Raw genomic sequence first — 24,380 nt, 5'->3', positions numbered from 1 at the left:
ACGTATTGTATGTACAATGAAAAGGAAATATTTTGCCTAGCCATGATCACTGTCTCTCGGTTTCTCTACCTGGAGATGACCACTAGTCTCAGTTCCTTATCTATCCTTGGAGCGGTTCTTGAATGCTTCAGTTTAAAAGACTGAACTTAAAATGTGGGGAGGCTTTCTTATAATGTAAACATGTTTAACAGAGAAATGTAATTTGCAGAATATAATTAACATGCCCGACACCATTCTGCAACAGCTGAGGACAGAACAAAGAGGAAAGTACAGAGTGTCTTTTCTAACTATAGTACTTGCCTGCCTAGGCATCTAGGTTTCCATTTTAAAGATTCCTTAGGAAACCCCAACTGTTACAAGGAAGTATGCTTTTGGTTTAATGTTTATCCTGCTAGAGCACTCCACCCTTGAATGATCTTAGTGACTAATAGGACTGGCACCAGTTCTCACTTACCGGCTTGTTTTTTGTGCCGACTGCTAATTTGCAGTCGTAGACAAAACTAGACTAAAGAACTTCTTAAAATAAATAAGAAGAGGCAACGGCGCAGATGCTCTTTAATTTTTAAGTTGGTCTGGAACAATAGCCTCACCGAGAAGTCATATGGTCAGTCGGTTGGTCTTCTGTTCCCTGACAGTTAGAGGGCCCTCCCCTGCCGCCCACAGTGACTCAGAAGGCAGCTGCGGAGAACAGGAAGGCCGGAGATTCATGTGACAAGCCACTGGCCTTCACCAGGGCAGACAAAGCAGGTGGGTGTCTTCCCTGCCCCACCCCCACCCTCTATCTTTATGTTGCATTTCGGGGATTGTTTTTTTCCTCCTCAAACTGCTCTGAATTTTCTCTTTGACCTAATTTCATCTGGGGAAAAATGCTGTCTGGAAGGGCCTGCTGAGACTTTGTCTGGGCCTGTCTCACTCAAGAAGGCCAACAATCTGTTTGCACACCAAGAATGGAAAAAATGTTTCTGTGCTTCAGAAATTCCTGAACACACTTTTTCCAGAATGAATCAGTTCCTTCCAGCAGGGATAGCTGTCACTAGTTGGGAAAATGAAGCTGTCAATAATCGGTGGCCGGCTTCTAGGTTTCAAAAGAGACTCCACGTCCTCACAGTTTCTTGGAATCTTTCTTCACCAGGTTTAAGTCCTTGTTCCCCGAGGGCCACCTATGTTGGAATCATCAAGATTAAGGAGTCATTCTCCCTACAGAAGGACCCAGTAATCCTGATTTTAACAAGCACTACGACTCACTTTATGCACGAAATTAACTCAGTTAAATCAGAGTTCGCAAGCATTCACTTGCAATACTGAAGGAGACAGTCCTGGGGAAGAGGGTGTTGTGCACGCCTCCCGTGACGTTGCCTCTCTATTCCCCTCTCTCCCCAAAAATGCCATTTCTGATGATGTTGGGTGGTCACTATAGAAGGAAGTAGAGGAAAGAGTAGGAGCTAAGGAAACAGCAATGTTCTCTCCTGATTGACTGGTGGGGGAATGGTTCCCTGTCCTGCGCTGGGGAAGTGAGAGGTCAGAGGTGGCCAAAAAAGAGAAGACAGGCCTAGCCAGGCGGAGATGCAGCACAACCAGCACTTCATCACTGTTGTGCCCACCTTTGGCAAGAAGAATGGCTCTAATGCCAACTCTTAAATCCTTTGTAATCCTGGCTTTCTCCAATAAAGACACTTAGGACAGTGACAAAAAGATTTCACAAATGCCTTAAAAATAGGCATTTCTGAAAGGACTGATTTTAGAAAGCAATGGACCAAAATGCTTAAGAATCACTCACAAAGCTTGTTAAAAACGCAAATCTTCCCTACTCCCCATTCTAATTAAGTAGGGATGGTGTGGGTTCTGGGAACCTGCATTTGTTAAAGCACCTGAATGACTCTAATGCAGATGGATCTGGGGGCACATCAGGAGATCACTTCTTTAATGTACTGGGCCCTGGAGCAAATGATAGACTGGGAGAAGACAGTTGCAACGTCTACAACTAACAGGAGATTTGATAGCTAGAACAGCAGTTTTCAAAGTGTAGTCTCTGGACCCATGGGGTCTTCAAGAATTTTCAGGAGGTCCACAAGATCAAAAATATCTTTATAATAATACAAAGATTTTGCCTTTTTCATATGTTGACTTTTGCACTCATTGTCCAAAATCAGTGCTGGGTAAAATTGATGGGTAACTTAGGGGATAGTCATGTGTTTACTGAGATAGATGCGTGGGAAGAATAGCACAAGGGGAAAGGAAGAGTTCGATTTGGGATGTGTTGATTTTGAGGTGCCGATGGGACATCCAGATAGAGTTGTTATGTAGGCATTCATGGATGTGGAGCTCAGCAGAGAGTTCTGAACTGGACGTACATGCAATCAACCGTATTTAGGCAAGATGGGTAGTAATTATGCCTCTTTTTCACATGCACTCTAATTCTCCTGACTAGTTTGTCTCCTTGACATTCTCTTTTTGCCCCAGGATACAGAGCCAAGGATAAACTTACCCATCTGTGTAACCTTGGGCAAGTTAAAAAAGCCTCTCTATCTCTCAATTTTCTCATCTATAAAATGAGGATAAAGAATCTTTATTATAGAATTGCTGTGTGGATTAAAGACTTAATGTGTGTTAAATGCTAAGAAGAGTGCATGGTACATAGCAGGCGCTCAATAAAGATTCGCTGTGTTTTATAATTGTGGCACCTGTACTTTCTCTTTATAGCACTTAACACAATTGTTCACACATAGTTACTAGGTTGTAAGCTCCATGAGAGTTTGGTTATGGATCCCTGCAGTATCTCTAGCACTCGTATGTAGTAGATGCTCAATAAATACTTATTCAATGAATTAATAAATCTGTTCCCCGGGGTTGTGGTTGTATTGTTGTAAATTCCTTTCCATCTTTAAGCTACCCTTGATTTAACTCCACTCAACAGGTTGGAGAAGCGAGTTCACTGTGACTTCTTCTTTGCTTTGTAGTGTGTGTCCCTCACAACGCCTATGATAGTGCACATCCACAAGGGGTCAATACGTGTTGAGGGGTTGGTTGATTGAATAATGTGGACTGGTCCCCATCTCCTGCCCCAGTTTTGCCTGTTGTCGTCAGATACAAGGCAAAGAGAAAAATTAGAGAAGCAACTCTTAACCTACAGAGGTCAAATTTTTACTTGGATTTTTTGAAGTACCATCTGGCATCCATAGGAACTTGCCTGTCTTTGTCCCCTACTAGTCTGAAACATCAAATACCCCAGGCCAAGAGCCTAATGGCCAGTAATTGACTACTTCATCATCTCAAGTATTACAGCATTCAATTCCATGCATGCCCCATATTGTGAATTAATAGATGTTAGTGTAATCAAAAGTGTTTGTCTTTTTCATCTTGTGCTTTGCAGATGAATGAGTAAATATTCACTATTCTTCTCTTTATTGTACCAAAATCAGAAATATATCAGAGCATCAATAATTCACTATATGTGTAGCTTTGGGTAAGTCATTTCTCTCTAGAAGTAAATTTCCTCATTGAAAAAATGAAGAGCTATATCCTTCAATACACCAGACCAAACAAATTAATTTTGTTCAGTTTTCCCCTCTGCTCCCAGGGAAAAAAATAAGAGTCCATCTTTCCATAAATCTGGAGGTAAATTTATTTTTATTGTGCTTCTGTTACTACAATGTAGGGACTTTTCCTTGAAAACAAAATACTGAAAATATAGACTTCTTTTTTCTATTTGGCCATTAGATGTCGCTCAACATCCAGGAAGTGTAAGAAACCAGCCAAGCACTATGAAACTTGTTTTTCCCCCCCGGGGCCCGCCCCTTCCCACTGCCTGAATCTGTGAGTGGCTTAGTTGTCTATTGGTATTTGTGCCTCAGTGTCCTGCCATATCCAACCAAAAATCCCCTCAGCCAGCCAGAAAACGTGTTCTCCAAATGTCTTAATTTTGCCATTTAAGTCAACATATAATTGAGCATTTTGACTTATTACCTACTAGGATCAAGGCACTCCATGCAAGAATTCCCACTCATCCCCAACCACCGAGTTCAGATGCCACCTCCACTGTGGAGCCTTATCCCGCCCTCCTTCCTAACCCAGAGCACTGTAGAAGACTTTGTCACAGTACTTCTGTGTTGAGTTTGTTTACAAATCTGTCTCTCCAAATTCTGGAAAAGATTCTGAATCTCCTTCATAATAAAAGAAATGCACACTAAAACTACAAAGAGAAGCCATTTTCACTTAGGAGACTGGCAAACATCTACATTTTCTCTCTTTTTTTTTGAGGAAGATTAGCCCTCAGCTAACATCTGCTGCCAATCCTCCTCTTTTTGCTGAGGAAGACTGGCCCTGAGCTAACATCCGTGCCCATCTTCCTCTGCTTTATATGTGGGACGCCTACCACAGCATGGCTTGCCAATCGGTGCCATGTCCGCATCCAGAATCCGAACCGGCGAACCCCAGGCCGCTGAAGTGGAATGTGCAAACTTAACCACTGAGCCACCAGGCCGGGCCAAACATCTACAATTTTGATAACACATTTGGTTTAGGGTAACAGGCATTTCATACATTCTTAGTGGGAGCGTATACTGGTTGATGCCTTCTGGAAGACAGTTTGGCAGTATCCATCAAAATTTTAAACATCAATTCTTCTAGACATTTTTTCCTAAAGATATAGTGTACTTGTATACATGCACAAATATCTGTATAAGGAGGTATTCACTGCACAATTGTTTGTGGTAGCAAAAGACTGGAACTGACCTAAATGTCCATTGACAGGGCACTGGTTAAATTGTACACCTTACAGTGAATTACCAAGTAGCTGTTCAAAGAAAGAAGTACATTTATAAGTACTGATACAAAATTATCTGCAACATATATTGTTAGGAAATCGCTAGGTGCAGAAAAGTGAGAGAAGTTGTAATAGTCAACATTTACTGAGCACTTTAAAATGGAGTTTCTCATTTAATCTTCATGAAAACACCAAGAAGTTGGCATTTATCATCACATTACAGATGAAACTGGGGCAGAGAGAAGTTAAATAATTTGTCCAAATTCTAGCTAGTAATTGGAGGAACTGCTGTTTAAACCAGGGTGGTCTTGATTTCAGGGTCCTTGCTCTTAATCATTATTCTACATTTATGTGTAGTAGTGTAGGGGATATATAGGTGCTATACAGATTTTTTTTAAAAGGCGGGTGCATATATATATGCACCATACATTCATAACAGCCTGCTAACAGTGGCTGCACCTGGCGGGAGGATTGGGGGCTAAAGATCAAGGGTGGGAGGGAGAGTTTCTTCCCATTCGATGCTGGTGGTCTCAGCCTTGGGTGCATATTAGAATCACCTGGAGAACTTTTAAAACTACTGTTGCCTGGGCCTGTTTCAGGTAAATTAAATGAGACTCTGGGAGAAGGGCCCAGGCACTGGCGTTTTTTCCAAAGCTTTCCAGGTGATGGGAAGGTGAAGTTGGCATTAAGAACCATTCTCTGGGGCTGGCCTGGTGGTGCAGCGGTTAAGTGCACACATTCTGCTTCAGTGGCCCGGGGTTCACTGGTTCAAATTCTGGATGTGGGCATGACTGCTCATTAAGCCATGCTGTGGCAGGCATCACACATAGAAAGTAGAGGAAGATGGGCATGAATGTTAGCTCAGGGCCAGTCTTCCTCAGCAAAGAGAGGAGGATTGGCAGCAGATGTTAGCTCGGGGCTAATCTTCCTCAAAAAAAAAAAGAACTACTTTCTATACACTCTTGTACTTTTTTTTTTTTTTTAACAATAGTAAATGTTACTTTAAAAAGAATCTCACAAGGGATCATTGTGTCTTATGACACAGATCTCTGGAGAACATCGTTTCCTGGTCAACACACTTCTTTATTGTGCTAAATATTCCATCTCTGAAAGTGGAGGATGTATTAGACTGTTTAATTTAGCAAAAACAAAAGGTTTAAATTTTTGCCAAAAATCCTTAATATATACACTTCATTTGACAAATTACCCATCACTTGATATAATCTTTGAGTTCATCCTCTTTCTTTATAATAATACAAAAAAAGCCTTCTGGCTTAACATATCCTTCATATAATATAGATTTTTCAGCACAAAAGAGCCAATGTTCCATAACTCTAAGTTATCAATTTACACATAAAACACTTTCAGCAATGATTTAAGTTCATCAGTCACAATTCTGTTCTCTGTTTTATTGACATATTACAGCTGAAGATGGGCTCTCCAGAAAACTCGAGTGAAGGCTTGACTGAGAGTGAAGTAGAACACACACCATGAAACCCAGAAGAAGAAAAGTTCATGCCAGGTCAATGATTAACAGGTCCTTGCTTAATAAACTGATGAGATTTGGGATGAGGAAGACTAATAGTAGCATGAATGCATTTTTGGCAGACTTGAGTAGGGGAATGTTGCCCTGAGGGAAGAGGGGTGGTGCTAAGTAGGATAGCTGGCAGGTGGGTGATCAAAGGTGCACTTAGTCTGCCAAAGACCTGTGGGGAGTCCCCACCACCCCACAATAGGTATCTTGTGTGTGTGTGTGTGTGTGTGTGTGTGAGGAAGATTGGCCCTGAGCTAACATCTATGACAATCTTCCTCCATTTTATGTGGGATGCTGCCACAGTGTGTCTTGATGAGCGGTGCTAGGTCCGTGCCCATTCGGAACCTGCAAACCCCAGGCCACCAAAGTGGAGCACACGAACTCAACCGTTACACCACCAGGCCGCCCCAGTAGGTGTCTTTTTGATCCTTAAATTAGCATCCTCTGACATATTTCTTTTTCCTCTTAGGGAAAAAATGTCCTAATATTCATCACCTCCAACCCCCTTCCTTCTTCAGAATGCTGCTATTAGACTTGAGGAGTGCTTTAAAATAATTTTTAATTGTTTTGCCTTTTACAACCTGCACAGGGAAACTGAGGCATACTCGGAAATTTTCCTACAAAGTATGTGTTCCATCCTAATGCCACATTTCAGTACAGAAGCTTGAATGCAACCATGGTTTCATGGTGAACTTTGGTTTCATCAGGTGAAGACTGAATTTTAGCATTGCAGTTTTTATTTAGCCACAAGCGGATTACCTAATATTTGTTCTCATTTCACAGATTAAGAAAGTCCTTCAGGGGCCAGCCCCGTGGCCCAGTGGTTTAAGTTCATGCACTCCGCTTCGGCAGCCCAGGGTTTCCCTGGTTCGAATCCTGGGCGTGGACATGGCACCGCTCATTAGGTCATGCTGAGGCGGCATCCCACATGCCACAACTAGAAGGACCCACGACTCAAAATACATAACTATATACCAGGGGCTTTGGGGACAAAAAGGAAAAATAAAATCTTAAAAAAAAAAAAAGAAAGTCCTTCAGTAAAAGTCTCTCGTTTGCCTTTCACATGATTGTTGCCAGAAAATGAGAAACCCAGTTACATCCTGAATGTTGCTGCCTCAACAATAGACCTAAATAGACCTAAAACCATAGCGGGCTAAAATAAAATTAGAATTATGAAAAGAAAAATTCGATGCTAATTTTGCACGGAATACTTGCAACCAATTTGTTTCATACGTCACCAGAGCAGCTAGACATTTGTTTAATAAACGGTTACCGAATACCTGGCCTTTCATTTAATTTTCCTCCTGATTTATAGTTAATAAATATATTTGGATACTATGTGTCCTGTGTGCCAGGCACTATCCTGTGTAGGCACTTTATACATCACGTTTAAGCTTTCCTCTGGCTTGTGTTCCCCTCCTCCTAACTGCCTTTCTTCTTGTAGCTCACATTTTGCCTCTCCTACTCCTTTCCTTTATTATTTACTCTGCTTTCATCATTTTTCTCTCTGTTTCATCACTCCATCCTTGGAAGGCTTTTTCTCCTTTTTCTGTGACATCCTCCTTTTCCTCTTTGCCTGCCTTCTGTGTATGTTGATCAATGTGAAGAAAATTCAGAGGGAAGTCACAAACAGGTTTTCTTAAAATACTTTTAAGCTCTCATTACCACCAACGATTTATGAGTTTTTGGTGTTCATATCCTCACCAATTTTTAAATTTTAGCTTTTTCTAGTGGGTGTGTGGTGGTATCTCATTGGATTTGAGGTTGCAGTTCCCTGAACACTAATGATGTTGAGCATCTTTTCCTGTGCTACTGGCCACTCACTTATCTTCTTTGGTGAAGTGTCTATTCAGATCTTTTGCCCATTTTTTAAATAAGTTTTTGTCTTTTTTATTATTGAGTGTAGGAATTCCTTAAATATTCTGGATACAAGACTTTTATCTGGGGCCAGCCCAGTGGCTGAGAGGTTAAGTTCACGCACTCCGCTTCAGCGGCCAAGGGTTTCGCTGGTTCGGATCCTGGGTGCGGACATGGCACCGCTCATCAGGCCACGCTGAGGCGGCATCTCACATGCCACAACTAGAAGGATCCACAACTAAAATATACAGCTATGTACTGGGGGGGGGGGGATTTGGGGAGAAAAAGCAGAAGAAAAAAAAGATTGGCAACAGTTGTTAGCTCAGGTGCCAATCTTAAAAGAAAAAAAGACCTTTACCTGATATAGCCTTTGTTAATACTTTGCCCATTGTGTAGCTTGCCTCTTCATTTCCTTAAGGGTGACGTTTGATGACCAGAAGTTTTTAATTATGATGAAGTCTGCTTTATCAGTTTTTCCTTTGTGGCCATTGTTTGCTGTGTCCTATCTAAGAAAACTTTGTCTAATTCCAAGTCATGCAGACATTTTGATATGTTTTCCTCTAAAAGCTTTATGCTTTTAGCTTTCACATTTAGGTTTGTGATCCATCTCAAAATAATTTTTGTGCATGTTGTGAGCTAAGGGTTAGGATTCATTTTTTTCCATGTGAAATTTAGTTATTTCGGCATAATTTATTTTATTTTTTTAAGGAAGATTAGCCCTGAGCTATCTGCCACCAATCCTCCTCTTTTTGCTGAGGAAGACTGGCCCTGAGCTAACATCCATGCCCATCTTCCTCTACTTTCTATGTGGGATGCCTGCCACAGCATGGCTTGCCAAGCGGTGCTGGGTCTGCACCTGGGATGCAAACTGGCGAACCCTGGGCCGCCGAAGTGGAAAGTGCGAACTTAACTCTGCACCACCGGGCTGGCCCCTCAGCATACTTTACTGAAATGACTTGACTTTACTCATTGGATTGCTTTCGTGCCTTCTCTGAAAATCAAAAGGCCATATAAGGATGAGTGGTTTGCATTTTTAAATTATCTTTTTGTTATTGATTTTTCATTTTATTATGTTGTGATCTGAGGATCTGGTTTATATATTTTTTATGTTTGTACACCTTTTTGGCTTACTACGTTGTCAGTTTTATTAAATAACCCTCAGGTGCTTGAAAAGTATGGTTTTTCTCTAATTATTAGTTGCAGAATTCTATATCAATCATTTGAGGAAGTGTTTCGTGTTGTACAAATTTCATATTCTAAGAAAATGTTTTTTGGCTTGAGTTCTCATTTTTTGAGATATTTGTTATAGTCTCCTAGCTTGGCCTGCCTGTGGGATGGCAAGGAGGCCAGTGTGTCATCCAAACACAGTAAGGAGGAGAGGAGTAGGAACTGAGATCAAAGAAGCAGTGGGGCCAGATCACGTCTTAAGGGCTTTGGACTTTACTATGAGTGTGTTGAGCCATCTTTGAAGGGTTATGAGCAGAGGATTACACTGTGCTGTGTTGAGAATAGAATAGCGGGGTGTGGGGGTGCGGGTTCTGTAAGGGACTAGTTCAGAGACCACTGTAGAAGGCCAGGCAAAAGAAGATGAGAGTTTGGACCAGGGAGGTATAGAAGGAAGAGGTGAGAAAGTGTCTGGAAATATTCTGGAGATAATGCCAACAGATTTTGTTAATAGTTTAAATGTGAGGTGTAAGAGGAGGAGAGGATTCAAGGATGACTGCAAGATTTTTGGGCTGAAGTACTGGAAGAATGGAGTTACTGATTACTAAGGGGGGATGTATGTATATATCTGTGAGCTCCTTAGGGGCATGCTTCTTAATAGTGCCTTCATGATCCGAATGCAACAAATATAATAATGTTAATTAATCATTTAATCCTTACACAAACCTAGGTGACAGGTTCTATTTTTATTCCCATTTATACATGGGGACACTGAGCTCTATAGAAGTTAAACAACTTGTTCAAGCTTGCCTAATTAGGAAAAAAGAGAACTGAGATTCTTCTTTTTCTCTTTGTAAATTTTCTCCAGATCTAGCTCCTTACTTTTCCTTAAAAACTATTGTTTTAATTTTTGAAGAGGTGACAGAGTCACAAGTTTCTCTTCAACCTTTTTTCTCAGCCATCCACTTCCCCTCCCACAGGCAACCAGTCTTACTAGTTTCTGGAATATTCTTCCAGAGATATTTTGTTCCCTAAATAAGCAGCTATAAAATAGAAAATACTTTCTTTTTTTCACAGAGGGTCACATAGCTTATACACTGCTCTGTACTGATTTCCACTTGGATAACTTTCCACACAGTAAGACCATAATTTGTTTAATTAGTCCCCTGTCGGTGAACACTTAGCATATTTCTAGTCACTTGTTGTTATAAACATTAGGGCTGCAGTGAATTACTTGTACATATGCCATTTGCAAAGATGAAAGCTGGTATTATAACCAAGATCTGCCTGACCTTAAAGCTACTTAATTTCCACACCGCACCGCCTCCCCATATGTTGTTGATTGATTTGACAGGATGATTCTTCTTGGCTCCCCTCAATTTTATGAGAATACTTTATGCCTTTACCCCTGTGACACTCAGCTCCCAGCCCCAGGTATAGCCACTCCTGAACACCTCTTAAGGTCATAAATACTCAGTCTCTTCAGGGGATCTTTTCTGGGAACCTCGTCCACACTGGCATGACCCTGATGACAGAGTCCAGAAAAGGGGAAACTGAGAGCACTTCAGAAAGGTTTCCTTTGCTTATTGGTTTAATGAATATGCACTTTGGGAAGTAACCTAGAGGGTGAGTGTCTACGGCAAATGGAAAACCTTTCCTAAAGTCAGCTGATGATCTGACTCTGGCAAAGACTGATTGCACGCCAGTATCTTGAGCAATGTATCACCTCATCATACGTGACAGTTAACCTTCATCATTTTTGTCTTGCACAACTTTTCATTGTGCATAGGATGAACTTTGTTCTGGATTTGAATCATTTCCTTTCAAATCTTACATCTACTTTGTGGTGCTAAAAGGTTTACTGGTCTCGTAATAAGTGAATAATTTGGCAACTCTATCTAGCTTTGAACTTTGGCCTAGTTTGTGTTGAAAAGACATGTACTCCTCTGTGAACTTTCACCTAGATATCTGATTCCCTGAAATTATTAATAGTACTGGAGATGGACCTAATAATTCTTTTTAATCTGTTGATATTTGAGATCTCTAAATACTTCATAAACATTATTAACACATACATTTAAAGTTAAAACCACTCTTCCATCTCAGCCATAGAAAACAGCACTTACCTTTTTCATCCTCTGGTAATAGTAATAATTAATACTTATTGAGCCCTTACTACATGCTAGGTGGTGTTGTAAGCCCTTTAGGTAACACTCACAACAGGTGGGTTCTATTATTATTATCCCCATTTTATAAGTGAGGAAACTGAACAGAGAGGTTAAGTAATTTGCTTAAGGTAATACCAGATCGCTGTTAGCGAAACTGGGATTTGGACTCCCTGAAGGTGGCTTGGGAGCCCATACTATTAAACATTATGCCATGAACTTGTTAGGACACATGTCCTCCATCTATCTTACTGCTACTGCCATTTCCTACCTGTCCTTCTTGTTTTTCTGTCCTACCCGTCACCACCTCTACCCTCTACCATCTTAGCCAAACACTGGCAAAGCGGAGTTGGGGAGCCAGCTGTCAGAACACAGTAATACAATTTAATGATGTACCAAAAAGTCATGATACTCTGGGAAAAGGTAATATTACCAATGGCTCTGTAAGAGTTAAGAACGTATCAGTGAGTGTCATTGTCTCTTTTGTAGAGGCCAAAAGGCTGGTTTGGAAAGTCAATCCACATCTTGGGATAGGTGTGTGATTAGGAAGGGTTCAAGAATCACCCATGACCCTCCATGTGAGGTAGGTGTTGACTAGCTGAAGAACACTTGTTTTCCCACCCCTGGCTTCCTAGAGATTTGAGACTTCAGGGTTTCCACAGAAGCCAAACAAAACTAGCCTTTCTTCTTTTCAAAAGAGCGGTCCTTCCTGAATATTTCTTGAATCCTCCATTGATCTCTCTCCAATCCATCCTCCACACTGCTGCCAGAGACCACATAAACCCAGTGTAAACTCCTCCAAGGACTCCCCAACCTCACTTTCAGAATAAATTAAACTCCTGAGCTTATCACTCCAAGCCTTGCTGATCTGATCTCTGCCTCTGTCTGCCACTCCCTCACACATACTCTTCATTTCACTCCATTCCACAAATGCAGTGGCTCACCTTTGTTCCAGCTGGGCCCCTTAGCATGCTTGTCAAGGACCTCCCAGATCTACTTTTCTAGCCTCATCTCCCACCATCTTCCAACATGTAGCCTCTGTCCCAGTCTCGTGGTTCTCTTCCCTATTCTTCACTTGTTCTTAAAGGCCCTGCTCCAAAACCACCTCCTTTATAAGAGCTTCCTTGTGACCACCTCCCGCCTCACCCCCAGTTTGAATGAGCTGCTATCTTCAGCTATGTCCTCAAGGCATGATTCTCTGTTTAGATCACATTACATCTTCAATGTGCATTTGGTTGTTTACAATCTTTTCTCCTCCAATAGGTCATAGGCTCCTTGAGATTGATGACTGACACTGCATCTATTTCATTTCTGTATGCCTCTGCAGTTTCTGCTAAAGTACCTGGCCCGTACCTGGTGTTCATTCAAAATGCCTGGAATAGCCTATTTCTTATGAATGAAAGAACTGCTAGGCAACATTTGCTAAATCATTTGTTTATGAGGTAAGTCAAAATAACAGGTGATGCTACTCTCTTCAGTTTAAAAACTGAAGTTATATCTTTCAGGTGTGGCTGAAAGACTCTAGAATGGCACTGTCCAATATGGTAACCATAGCCACATGTGCCTATATAAATTTAAATTAATTAAAAATAAAATTGAAACTTCCATTCCTCAGTCACATTATCCACATTTCAAGTGCTCAATGGCCTCATGTGGCTAGTGTATGGTTAGCACAGCTATAGAACATTTCTATCATTGTAGAAAGTTCTATTGGACAGTATTGATCCAGAAAGATCATTGGTACAGGTCAATGGAGTTCAAATAAAGTGTATATACTATTAGGAAACTATTCTTATGAGCACAGTAGGATAACACTGATAACATCATCTTGGAGAATATCTGTTATTGCTTTATCTTTGGAATATTCAACACTTAGTCAGTAACTCAGGCTTGCAGTAGAGAAAGAAAAAAAGGAAGCCATTGGGGCTGGCCACATGCCTGAGTGGTTAAGTTCGCACACTCCGCTTCGGCATCCCAGAGTTCCACTAGTTCAAATCCTAGGTGCGGACATGGCACTGCTCATCAGGCCACGCTGAGGCAGCATCCTGCATGCCACAACTAGAAGGACCCACAACTAAAAATATACAACTATGTACCGGGAGGCTTTGGGGAGAAAAAGGAAAAATAAAATCTTAAAAAAAAAAGGAAGCCATTAGTAAAACATATGGGTTAGAAAATTGCTTTGAGGAAAACCTCAGCAATCAGAATGCTGTATCTTAAAAGTAACGGATGATTGTTAAAAACAAACTTCTGTAGGCCTTTTTCAAGATACACAGAGTGAAAAGAAGATATACAGAGTAAAACAGATTTTATTTTTTATCTTAGAAATCTGGTCTCACAAAAAAGCCAAAGAACTCTTTCAGTCAAGAGGTAAAGTAAGTAGATAAAAGCAATTTCAGAGGTGTGCTCAGATAAAATTATTTCTTTCTTTTTTTTTAAGGAAGATTAGCCCTGGGCTAACTCCTGCCAATCCTCCTCTTTTTGCTGAGGAAGGCTGGCCCTGAGCTACCATCCATGCCCATCATCCTCTACTTTATACGTGGGACACCTACCACAGCATGGCTTGCCAAGTGGTGCCATGTCTATCAACTTAAAAAGTAGGATATGCCTTTAAATAAGAGAAGGAATTTACCGTATGCTTCTAGACACCTGAAAAACACAGTATTGTGTGCATTTCTTCTTAGAAAAGAGTTTACATTTTAAGAATAAATACTAATGGCCTCAAAAACACTGCTTTGGAGACGGTAAAGAAAGTTGTATGTACGGACGCTGTATACAGGAGGAAGCACGAGGATATATATCCTGGATCATCTGTCCTGGGTTCCTAAAATGTGAACTTTTCAAGGCATTTGGAGGAGAGAGGGATATTTCAGATTTTTCATCAACAGCTGTAGAAAGTCCTTCAATGTGTCATGATTTACTGGTACCAATGAGAATTGGTACTCTTCCCAGTGATTTCTCCTGACTCTTTCAGTCTGCTCCCTAAATCTAGATATTCCTCAAAGTTTTCTCAGAACCGTCCTTTCTTTTCTTTCTGGAGTCTCTCCCTTTACCCTTAACCATGTCACACAACTCCTAACTCCAATTATCCCCTCCAAGGTAGTGACTCCTGAATCCACCTTCCCCACCCTGAGCTCTGTGTCGATAGGGTAATGTGTGCAGGCCCATACAGCTGGACTAAGGACCATACTTTGAGTAGCAAGGCTCTAGATGAGGAGTTGGCAAACCTTTCCTGTAAAGGGCCAGATAGTCCCTGTCCCAATTATTCAACTCTGTCATTGTAATATGAAAGCAGCCACAGACAATTCGTAATCGAATGGGCATGGCTGTGTTCCAACAGGATTTTATTTTCAAAAACAAGAGGCAAGCAGGATTTGCTTCTAGTTTGCTGATCACTGTTCATCACTGATTGTCAAGCAGGAAGCCCCTTCAGAATCCACTTGGAGAGAAAGAAGGGAATGAGAGGGAGGGAGGAACTGAGTACCTTCCTCCTACTCACTGCATTGGAGCAATTTAACTTTGATCCTTTTTTTTTTTTTTTCACAGAGCTGAGTGAGGGATCATCTGCACAAAAGGTTTCATGCCCAAAGGTTTGAAAGTCACTTGTTTACATGTTATCTGAGGTTCATTCTAGGTATGAATCTGTCACCACCCTCAATCTAGTCACTATCTGCTTGGATCCATCTTCTCTGCCAAAGTAACATAATTGCCCACTTCTGACTGTATCATTCCTCAAACCAGAGATTTCCATGTGTCATTCCCAACCTACCTCCTAATCTCGCCCTGCAGGCCTCTAACATACCTTCGAGATCAGCCACATGGGCTCTATGTAGGACACTCCCCAAAGACGCTTTTCCTTCTGTCTTTCTGCGTGTTCTCCCCTTGCCTAGATGCCCTCTCCCTCCCACTCCACCCTTGCGCTTGGCAATCCTCAAATGCTACTTGCCGTGTGGAAGCATCTATAATTTCACCACCCAGAAGCAGTCTCCTCTATGCTCCTGTGTACTTTGTTCATGGGGCTTGTGTCTCCAGGTCCCAGCTCCCCTGCTGGATTAATTAATGTTCCTTAAGAGCAGGCGTCACATTTTACAGATCCTTCTACCCAGCATGGGCACAGCTTAGTACCACATCCATAGCAGCTGTTTGAGCTCTTTATTTGGATTGAAACAGGGCATGCCTTGGCAGAGTGCATCCTACCTGCCCAAACCCTTCTGGACCTGCATGCCATCTTCTCAATTCTTCCTCCCCCACTGCCTGGAGAGGACCACAGTTACAATGCACAGGTGTTTCCCATTGTTCTTAGATGGTAAGAGTACCTGGTTGATGCTTGGAAGCTGAGAGAACAAGATCCAGGTAAGCGAGCAGTGAAGGGGACATGAGAAAGGAACCGGGAGGGGGAGACAAGTCCAGAAGCCTTGGGTGGCAGGCATACGTAAGGCATCTGACCCAGGAGGGCAAGGTGTAGGCTGAGGCTGCTGCCGGGGTTTGGAGACACAGTGTCCTGCGGTGGGAAGAAAGCAGCAGACTTTGGAAAGGGACACACCTGTGCTTTAAATTTACAGCTGTTTACCTTTGGGTGGATTTCTAACCTTCTGAGCTTCACCTGCATGTTAAGAATAAAAGTATCTGGGGCTGGCCTGGTGGCGCAGCAGCTCAGTGCGCACATCCTGCTTCGGTGGCCCGGGGTTCACCAGTTCAGATCCCAGGTGTGGACATGGCACCACTTGGCAAGCCATGCTGCGGTAGCCGTCCCACATATAAAGTGGAGGAAGATGGACACGGATGTTAGCTCAGGGCCAGTCTTCCTCAGCAAAAAGAGGAGGATTGGCAGCAGATGTTAGCTCAGGGCTAATCTTCCTAAAAAAAAAAACGAATAAAAGTATCTTTTGAAATGTTCTGAGGGGTAGAAATACTGTCTCTGGTACAGAGTAGGGCTCAACAAGTGGTATTATTGGTTCTGAAGAAGGGAAGTGAAGAGGAAAAGGAGATTTTAAAAAAAAGGAAAAGGCAGTTCTTAAGATAAATGTCATTAATATTTTTTTTCACCCAGGATTTATGCAGCAAATTCCATTGGCTTCCTTTTTAACCATGGGTGAAGTGAGAGGGTAGTGGTCTGGCATGTGCATAGGAAATCACCTGGGGATCTGTTCAAGTGCAGATTTTCATTCAGTGGGTCTGAGTGGGCCTGAGATTGGACATTTATGACGTCATCCGACTGGTTTGTGAACCTCACTGTGAGTAGCAAAGTTGTTGTCCACGTAGGCTGTTGAGATAAAGGTGATGGATGGGTCTGCTGGGCTGTCTCTCAGAAGGAGGACGTCAGCTAAGGGAAGTTAAAGTCTGTGGGAGAGAGAGCACCACGTGGGATGATGGGGCCAAAGGGCAGGGAAATTATAAGTGAAAAAGAGAACTTGTGTTCTCTGGGCTTATCTGCAGACCATACTCAGACACAAGAAACTTGATTTAAACTCTTCCCAGGGAACTTTAATCTCTTTGGACCTTGCTTGAAGTGCTAGAATAGGAAAGGGATAAATGAGAGACAAGATAGCATATGAGGTTTTTGCAGCAAACCATTACCACCTTTATCCCCTAGCAAAGTAGTATGATGAGTTGGAAAAAGCTCCAACACACGGTGTCAGCTGAGTGACTTTAATTAAACTACCTAAACCATCTGACTTAATTTCCCCAGCAATAAAATGGGAATAATAACTAAAGCAAATATAGCAAATTATTAATTGTAGAATTTAGGTGGTGGGTGTATGGGTTTACACCGAACAATTCTTTCAACTTCCCTTTGTGTTTGAAAATCTTCATAATAAAATGTTGAAAAAATTGTTTCCTACCTCTGAGGTTTCTTTAGGTAGAAATGAGATAAATTAGTACATAGTACATGTGTCTAAATAACATTAGCCTAGTCTAAATGATGGGTGCTCTCTGAGGGACTTCCTCTTAGCATTTTTAGAAATTATTTTATAAGCATAAATATACACAAAATATCTCTGGAAGGAAAGACAAGAAAACACAAACTTTGGTTGCCTCCAAGGAAGGGGAACTTTGTGTCTGGAGGACCAGAATGGAAGGGAGACTTTTCACTGAATTTTGTCTTGCAAGTTTTGAATATCAGATCATACGGATGTATTCCCTGTTCAAAAATAAAATAACAGACATAGAGCTCTGCAAGTCTAACAGTCTGCCTCTTTTCCAAGTAGTATAATAAGTGTTGAATTGCAGAACTTATGAAACTGGCAAACAGTTAGCCACTGATGATTAAGTGGCTAGGAACTAAAGTTTCTTTCCTTTTTGCAATTACTGATTATAGCTTTTAGCTGTTTACCCACCCATTGTTCACTGTGCTGTTTAGGCAATATGCTGTCTGACTCTCACTAGGTTCCTAAGATAACATCTCCCTGGAGCCTGGGTCACCATGGTAATGGGTATTTGAGCTGTTTTTCAGGAATTAGAACCCCGTGTCCACTTCACGCCCATTGAGAGCACCAACCCATCAACTGGGTCTATGCAGATGTCTGATAAGCAATAAACACTCTACCCTCAGGTCACGCTAATGCCACCATTTTGTTTACTTGCATCCTGTGAAGAGCCAAGAAGTCTGACTACACTTGCTTGCACAGATCACCAATTACCTCACCTTTCCTCACCTCCAATCACCTATCTCCACATTTCAGACCACCTTGCCCCCCTACGCCATGAATATCCCTCAGTCCCCATTTTCAGGGAAGTGGATTTGAGACTCATTCTCTCACTTCCTCACTTGGCTCCTTGTGACTAAACCCTCTCTCTACTGCAGTGTCGTCATCTCAGTGTTTGCCTTTCTGGGCAACGGGCAAAAACGAACCTGGGTTCGGTAGCACTTGCTGTGCATGGCTCTTGGTTAGCAAAGCAGTCAATGTCCAGCTTCATGAAGTAGGGCATCATGGAGCTGGACTGACCCATCAGCAGCCAGCTGGCTCTGTCTATTTGAGGACGTTTTTAGCTATGAGCCAAAGGACTGCATTTTTCCTTCTTGCTTTCCAGACAGGCCTGGGCTGAGGAAGTAACTAGGTTGGGTAATCTAGAAGAATGAGGGGTTCTGAGACAGACTGGTGGTCTGGAGACCCTACTGCTGCAGTCTTGCATTAAAGGAGGCAGAGAGAGTGTGAAGAACTACACCTCAGGCTGGGGCATAGTCCTGTGTAAATAGTGGTTTAGATATTCCATACTTTACCATTTACAAAGCTTTCATAAACAATGCCTCCTCAGAGCTATACAACTGCCCTAAGAGGTTGGTGGGCACGGATTTTGTCTTGTTTTATTGAAAAGAAAACTAAGTGTGGGGCTGTGAGATAAGCCTCTCAGATATCCTTCCAACCTCAGGAAGCAGTTGGCTGAGGGACCCTGCTGCGTTCTGAAGTCCATTGATGTGTCTGAGCTGAGGCCATGCTGCCCACAGGCTGCTCCCAGCCGGTGGCAGGGTGCGGCAGGAATATCAAGGCAGGCTGGTTCTTTGGAGACGTGGAACTATCCTGAGGGTTTGAGTGCTTCCCAACTGCCTTGCTGAACTTTCCTTAGAGTGTACTGCAGTCTAGCATGCTTCCCCCTAACCGTCCTTCCTTCCCTCTCTTCTTCACTCCTGGTGAGGGCTGCCTCACAGCCTGATGGCTCTCCCAGCCTCTCCTGGCTCCCTCCCATTTTCTCTCAGAGGCATTACCTGCAAGTTTAATACTGTTTTGGCATCAAGCATGGAATCTGAGTGATTCCAGGCTGTGCTTCTAATCAATGCACTATCTTGCCTTTCTTTTCATGAAATTCATTTCGGTTTGAGTCACTGGATGGGCATATCCTTTTTCCCATCAGCTTGCTGCCTATCAGCTTGTTTTTAATATTTTATTATTAAAAATATTTATGTAAATGTGATTATGTCTGGCATATTATCTACGCCTATAAATGAAAATTATTTTATCTTGTTGAAAATGTAATTGTGCTTTATTAAATTATGTAAAATTGTAAGACTCAGTTTCACAAAGTTTTCTGTTTAGTTGACATGCAGACTTTGAGGTTTCTTTTTTCTGTTTGTTTTTTGTTTTGTTTTTTTTTGTGGAAAATTAGCCCTCAGCTAACTACTGCCAGTCCTCCTCTTTTTGCTGAGGAAGCCTGGCTCTGAGCTAACATCCGTGCCCGTCTTCCTCTACTTTATATGTGGGGCGCCTACCACAGCATGGCTGCCAAGCAGTGCCATGTCCGTACCCAGGATCCGAACCAGCGAACCCTGGGCCACCGAGAAGCGGAACGTGCGAACTTAACCGCTGCGCCACCGGGCCGGCCCCTTGAGGTTTCTTTTGTTGTTGTTGTTCTTTGTTGGATAATTTGTCCCCTACCAGTCTCCACGTCCACTTTTCGTTGTCCTTATTAGTGCTCTGGGGTTCGTAATTATGCTGGCCATCCTAGAGATTCTAGGAATTTAAACAGGCCAGAAGGACTGTTGGCAGGTAGCTCTTTGGTCTGGGAGGGAATATCTTAAACCCACAAATGCTAGTCTAAGGAAGAAGCTGTTTAAGTCTGTTGAAATGGTGTCAGCAGAAGAATGGGGGTATTATAAGCTGTTAGTAGGACACCAGTTAACATAAGGTGGAGAAGAGGCAGAGAAACCAGCAGGCTCTTACCTCAAGGATCTTCCTGGAATTGGCTGGCAGCAATTGGGTTGGCTGTTTGCGTGAGTTCCCAGGACCCCACCAAGAGTTCATTCTGGATGAACAGGACATTTTGTCAGAACAATTAGGGCTTCCTTTCTAGAGTGTGCTTGGCTGGGAAAGAAGCAGGAACCCCTCAGGGGCCAATATTCTAGCAGTGGTTGACCCTGAAGCGATGCATGGAAGGAATACAGAGTAAGGATAGTGGAGAGGATTTTTGAAGCAACTTGAATAAGCTGAGTCTTGTGGAAGCAACCCTGGTAGACAGCCGACCAGAGCATTATAATGCTTACCACCCACTCAAATGTCCCCACAGAGACAGGAAGTGTGGCTGGAGGGTAGGAGGACAGTGCCAAAGCCAGAAAGCCAGAAAGGCCAAAGGAAAATGAGAGCTCGAGCAGCAGTACTTGACTTGGTGAAGAAATGAAGAATGTCTTTAAGGAACTGTGTCTGTAAGCTGACTGGTGGTTAGCAGGAATCAGTACCTTACGCACATGTGCACACACACACACACACACATACACACAGAAAGTGAGAGAGAAAAGGAACAATATTACCTTGCCCCTTTACAACAATCAGAAGCCTCAGATGTTAACTATATTTTGGGCTTTTCAAGAGCAGGGGTCATGAATTTTCCCTCTGTTGCATCCCAACATGCCCAGCACAGAGCTGCATGCATGGCAAGGCCTCCTTGAATAGAGTGTTATTCTTTTGGGCATCATGGAAAATGGGTTCTTGGCTCCCTGGCAATATGCACTGTGCTAAACGATCTGCATACCAAGACCACAAAAGGTCACCACATCACCTCCAACATTCTTCCTCCACACACTTTGAGGGCTCTGCCCAATGGTGGGGTTCTAACACACTTCTTTCACCAAGCCTGAGGTTTGTTGTTGCCATCAGTCAATACTAGATTAAACCCCTGTGGCCATTAGCCCTCTTCTGAGAGGCCTGAGGAATCAAGTATAAACAAAAGATGTGGAGGTGAGCGATTGGGGGTGGTGGTGCGCACGGACCTGAAGGGGAAACTACATTCTGACAGGTGGAAGACAGTGCCTATAGGCTCAATGGAGTGAGTCACAAGAACAGGAAGCCCAGGGGGCTTTTACTTTTTCCAAGATTTATATCCGCACAATTTCCTGCCTATTCAGAGGATTGGTCAGGAGCTGCCACGTCTTCTCAGGGACTCTCACAGCTGCTTGAAGATTACATTAGGGATTTTCAAAGGTAGGCAGGACTATCACAAGAAAGTCTGGCATGAAGCTAATGATGGTAATACATGATCCACTGCTAAAGGATATGCATGCTGCTTTTTCTATATTAACCTTGTATCCTACACTAATCCTGCTAGCACTGCTTATTAGTTACAAGAGTTCTTTTGTCCGTTCTTTAGGTCTTTCTACATAGATTATCATGGCATCTGTGAACAAAGACAGTTTTATTTCTTCCTTCTCAATCCGTATACCTTTTACTTCGTTTTCTTGTCTTATTGCCTTAGCTAGAACTTCCAGTATGATGTTGAAAAGGTGTGGTGAGAGGAGACATCCTTGCCTTGTACTTGATCTTAGTGGGAGACCTTCAAGTTGCTCACAGTAAGTATGATGCTTTTTGTTTTTAAATTTTCTCTGTTGTGCTTTCTGCTTACAAAGGTAGAAATACAGCTCATTAAACATTTTAAAATGTTATAAGAAATATATAATATGAAAATGGAACTGTTTTACAATCCCTGCCCACCTACCCCAGATGGCCATTGCCCATTATTTATGTCTCTCAAGATGGTATACTTTGTGATTTTGAGGTAGATTGTGACTTAACACACAGTATCTCTGACCAAAAAAAGTTACACCACAAACTGAGGTTCCTTGGCAGTTTGGGGGATATGAACCAAGCTGTGTGTATGTTTCTGTGTAAAAGAAAGACAGGCAGACAGAATAAATGTGATGACATTGTGCCTATTCTTTTTCCGGGAAATGCTCTTTAGTTCTTGATTTTTATCTTTCATAGGAAATTGTGTTATGAATTAGGTAGCCAGATCATTTATTTAACATGAATATGTTAAAATTTAGTTCAGTCACAGAATACCTTAACCAGAATTCTCCAAAAAATAAAAAATATGAGTTCTGAGCCACACATGTGTTTACCTGTTGGTGAGCTCTCAAGAACATGGTGGTATAGGGGAGGAAGATATTTCCTCTACCCGCTCTGGGTCCTTCTGGCTGGAGAACGAATTAAATTCACATGAGACAGAATAGCAGGAGAAAACTAAACAAAGCTTTATAACATGTATACATGGGAGAGGCTCAGGCAACCTGAGCAATTTGCCAAAATGGTGGAAGTTCTCTCCTTAAATACCACCCTCAGGTAAAGACAAAGGAGGATGTTGGGGATGAGGGGAGTCGATCATGGGAGGTTACCAAAAAGTACAGTAAACAAGGGTAAGGTTACTATACAGATTTAAGTCCTTGCCTTCCACATTGATAAGAGTTTCTAGAGATAAGGTCATCCCCCCTTCTTCCTGGTACAGAGAGGGAGACACCTTTACAGATGGAGATTTCCCTTACAAATGTAAATGTCTCTTAACAAAGGGTAAGTAAATTCTGCTTTTCAGAGTTTCTTTCCTGTCTGCAGTTTTTAAAAGTAACTGGCCCAAAATAATCCTCATGCCAAAGAGACATATCTTGGGGTGGCCAGTTCCAGTCCCCCATGGTGGCCTGGGTGTGGTTTCTGCTCTAGGATCCCTGAAGTTCTGATGAGCACATGCAGGGAAGGAGCCATGTCTTAGATGTCTAGCAAGGATATCCTGGAGTGGTGGCTTGAGGAAAATTATTTTTGTAAATGACTGTTTGGGAGCTTGCAATTTAAACTTAGATCCTCTTATGGAAATGAAACCATGTGTCTTTGGGGATACAGCACCCGCCAAGCAATTCCAGAGATTGGTGTTGGCTACTTGGGAATGTATGTTGCTTGAAAAAGGCAGGTATAGAGTCCTCGAAGGTGACTAGGAATGGGTCCTATGATACTGTTGCTGCCTCTGCTCAGTTAATGCTCCTATCTCCACACCCACACTTTTTCAGGACATTTGAGAGACTATGTCTCTGTTCGTGAATTAGACTTGCAATTTTGAAACTCCCTAACTGGCCATCTCCACGCAGCTATGGTAGTTCCTGACTCAGTCAGGCACGTGTGTGAAAGTTCTCAGTTGGCTTTTCTAGAACAGGTGAGTTGCTCCCAATTACCAAATTTCTGCAATCAAGTTGCTAGGTAGAATTTAGCAATCATCAGACACTCCTGTGGCTAGTTGTTTGGTTTTTGAGCATTAGGTACCATCTACTAAAAATCTTCATCAAAAAAAGAACTTTTTATTCTGTCACAAGTATATGTGTTCATTTTAGAGAATAGAGATAATAAGAAAAAAATGAGCTGTAATCCTCCTAACAAATGATTACTATAATTAACATTTTGATATATTTATTTCTAAAATCCCCATACTTTAATAAGCTTTCAATAAATAGATATTTTATAGTTATATGAGAGTTTTCCTTTCTCCTTTTATTTCAAGGGATAGCTATGATGTCTCTTTCTCTTTTTTTCCTTTGCAGAAATGCTTTCTTATTTGTGTTTTTCAGAAACATTTGACCATGAATTATTTGTATTCAATCCTAATGGCAACCTTGGTGGTTTTAAATATCTGTATCCTTATCATCTGGATAAAGACACTGAGGGCTGTAATGTTTCTTTATGAAAGTATAAAAATGTATTCTGTTAACTACAGTTTGAGAAGCAGATAATAAATTAGTTTGCTTTGGTTATTTAAATACACATTCTGTCAAATAACGTTCTTTTTTACTTACATTTTTTGAGGGAGGTTATGTTTAAAACAGAGCTTTATATTGACCCGCAGAGCAAAGTCTTTGGGCCTTGACTAGCATTGCTTCAGTTTGATCCTGAAATCGGCTACAACATTTCTATCCTCTAAATTCAAACTGGGTTGTTTCTGTATTCTCTCCTTCAGTGTTTGTAAGTCTTCTGTATTTAGAGATATATTCAAATAAAGAGTCACATTGGGGGCCGGCCCGGCAGCATAGTGGTTAGGTTTGCATGCTCTACTTTGGTGGCCTGGGGTTCACGGGTTCAGATCCTGGGCACCACCTACACACTGCTCATCAAGCCATGCTGTGGCAGCATCCCACATGCAAAATAGAGGAAGACTGGCA

General features: G+C 42.0%; 1 protein-coding gene across 25 annotated transcripts in view; it reads left to right on the top strand.

Annotated features, from left to right (window-relative positions):
* PLIN2 (perilipin 2) overlaps positions 1 to 24,380 on the top strand; it is a 97,879-nt gene that overhangs the window by 36,034 nt on the left and 37,465 nt on the right. For 2 of the 25 annotated variants that reach the window (XM_070495713.1, XM_070495732.1), the window contains exons 2-7: positions 636 to 747; positions 6,188 to 6,284; positions 11,972 to 12,065; positions 12,810 to 12,924; positions 15,029 to 15,072; positions 21,665 to 21,758. In XM_070495713.1, the coding sequence (XP_070351814.1) occupies positions 15,063 to 15,072; positions 21,665 to 21,758 (104 nt within the window). In that variant the 5' untranslated portion in view covers positions 636 to 747; positions 6,188 to 6,284; positions 11,972 to 12,065; positions 12,810 to 12,924; positions 15,029 to 15,062. Of the gene's footprint in view, positions 1 to 635; positions 748 to 6,187; positions 6,285 to 6,599; positions 6,707 to 11,971; positions 12,066 to 12,745; positions 12,925 to 15,028; positions 15,117 to 15,652; positions 15,836 to 19,585; positions 19,809 to 21,208; positions 21,394 to 21,664; positions 21,759 to 24,380 lie in introns of those variants that run through there. The other 23 variants (XM_070495723.1, XM_070495734.1, XM_070495730.1 and 20 more) reach the window with 20 other exon arrangements.

Source organism: Equus asinus, chromosome 23, assembly GCF_041296235.1.
Source record: "Equus asinus isolate D_3611 breed Donkey chromosome 23, EquAss-T2T_v2, whole genome shotgun sequence".
NCBI lineage: Eukaryota > Metazoa > Chordata > Mammalia > Perissodactyla > Equidae > Equus > Equus asinus.
Note: the sequence above shows the minus strand (reverse complement) of the source record. Positions and strands in the feature narration are given on the sequence as shown.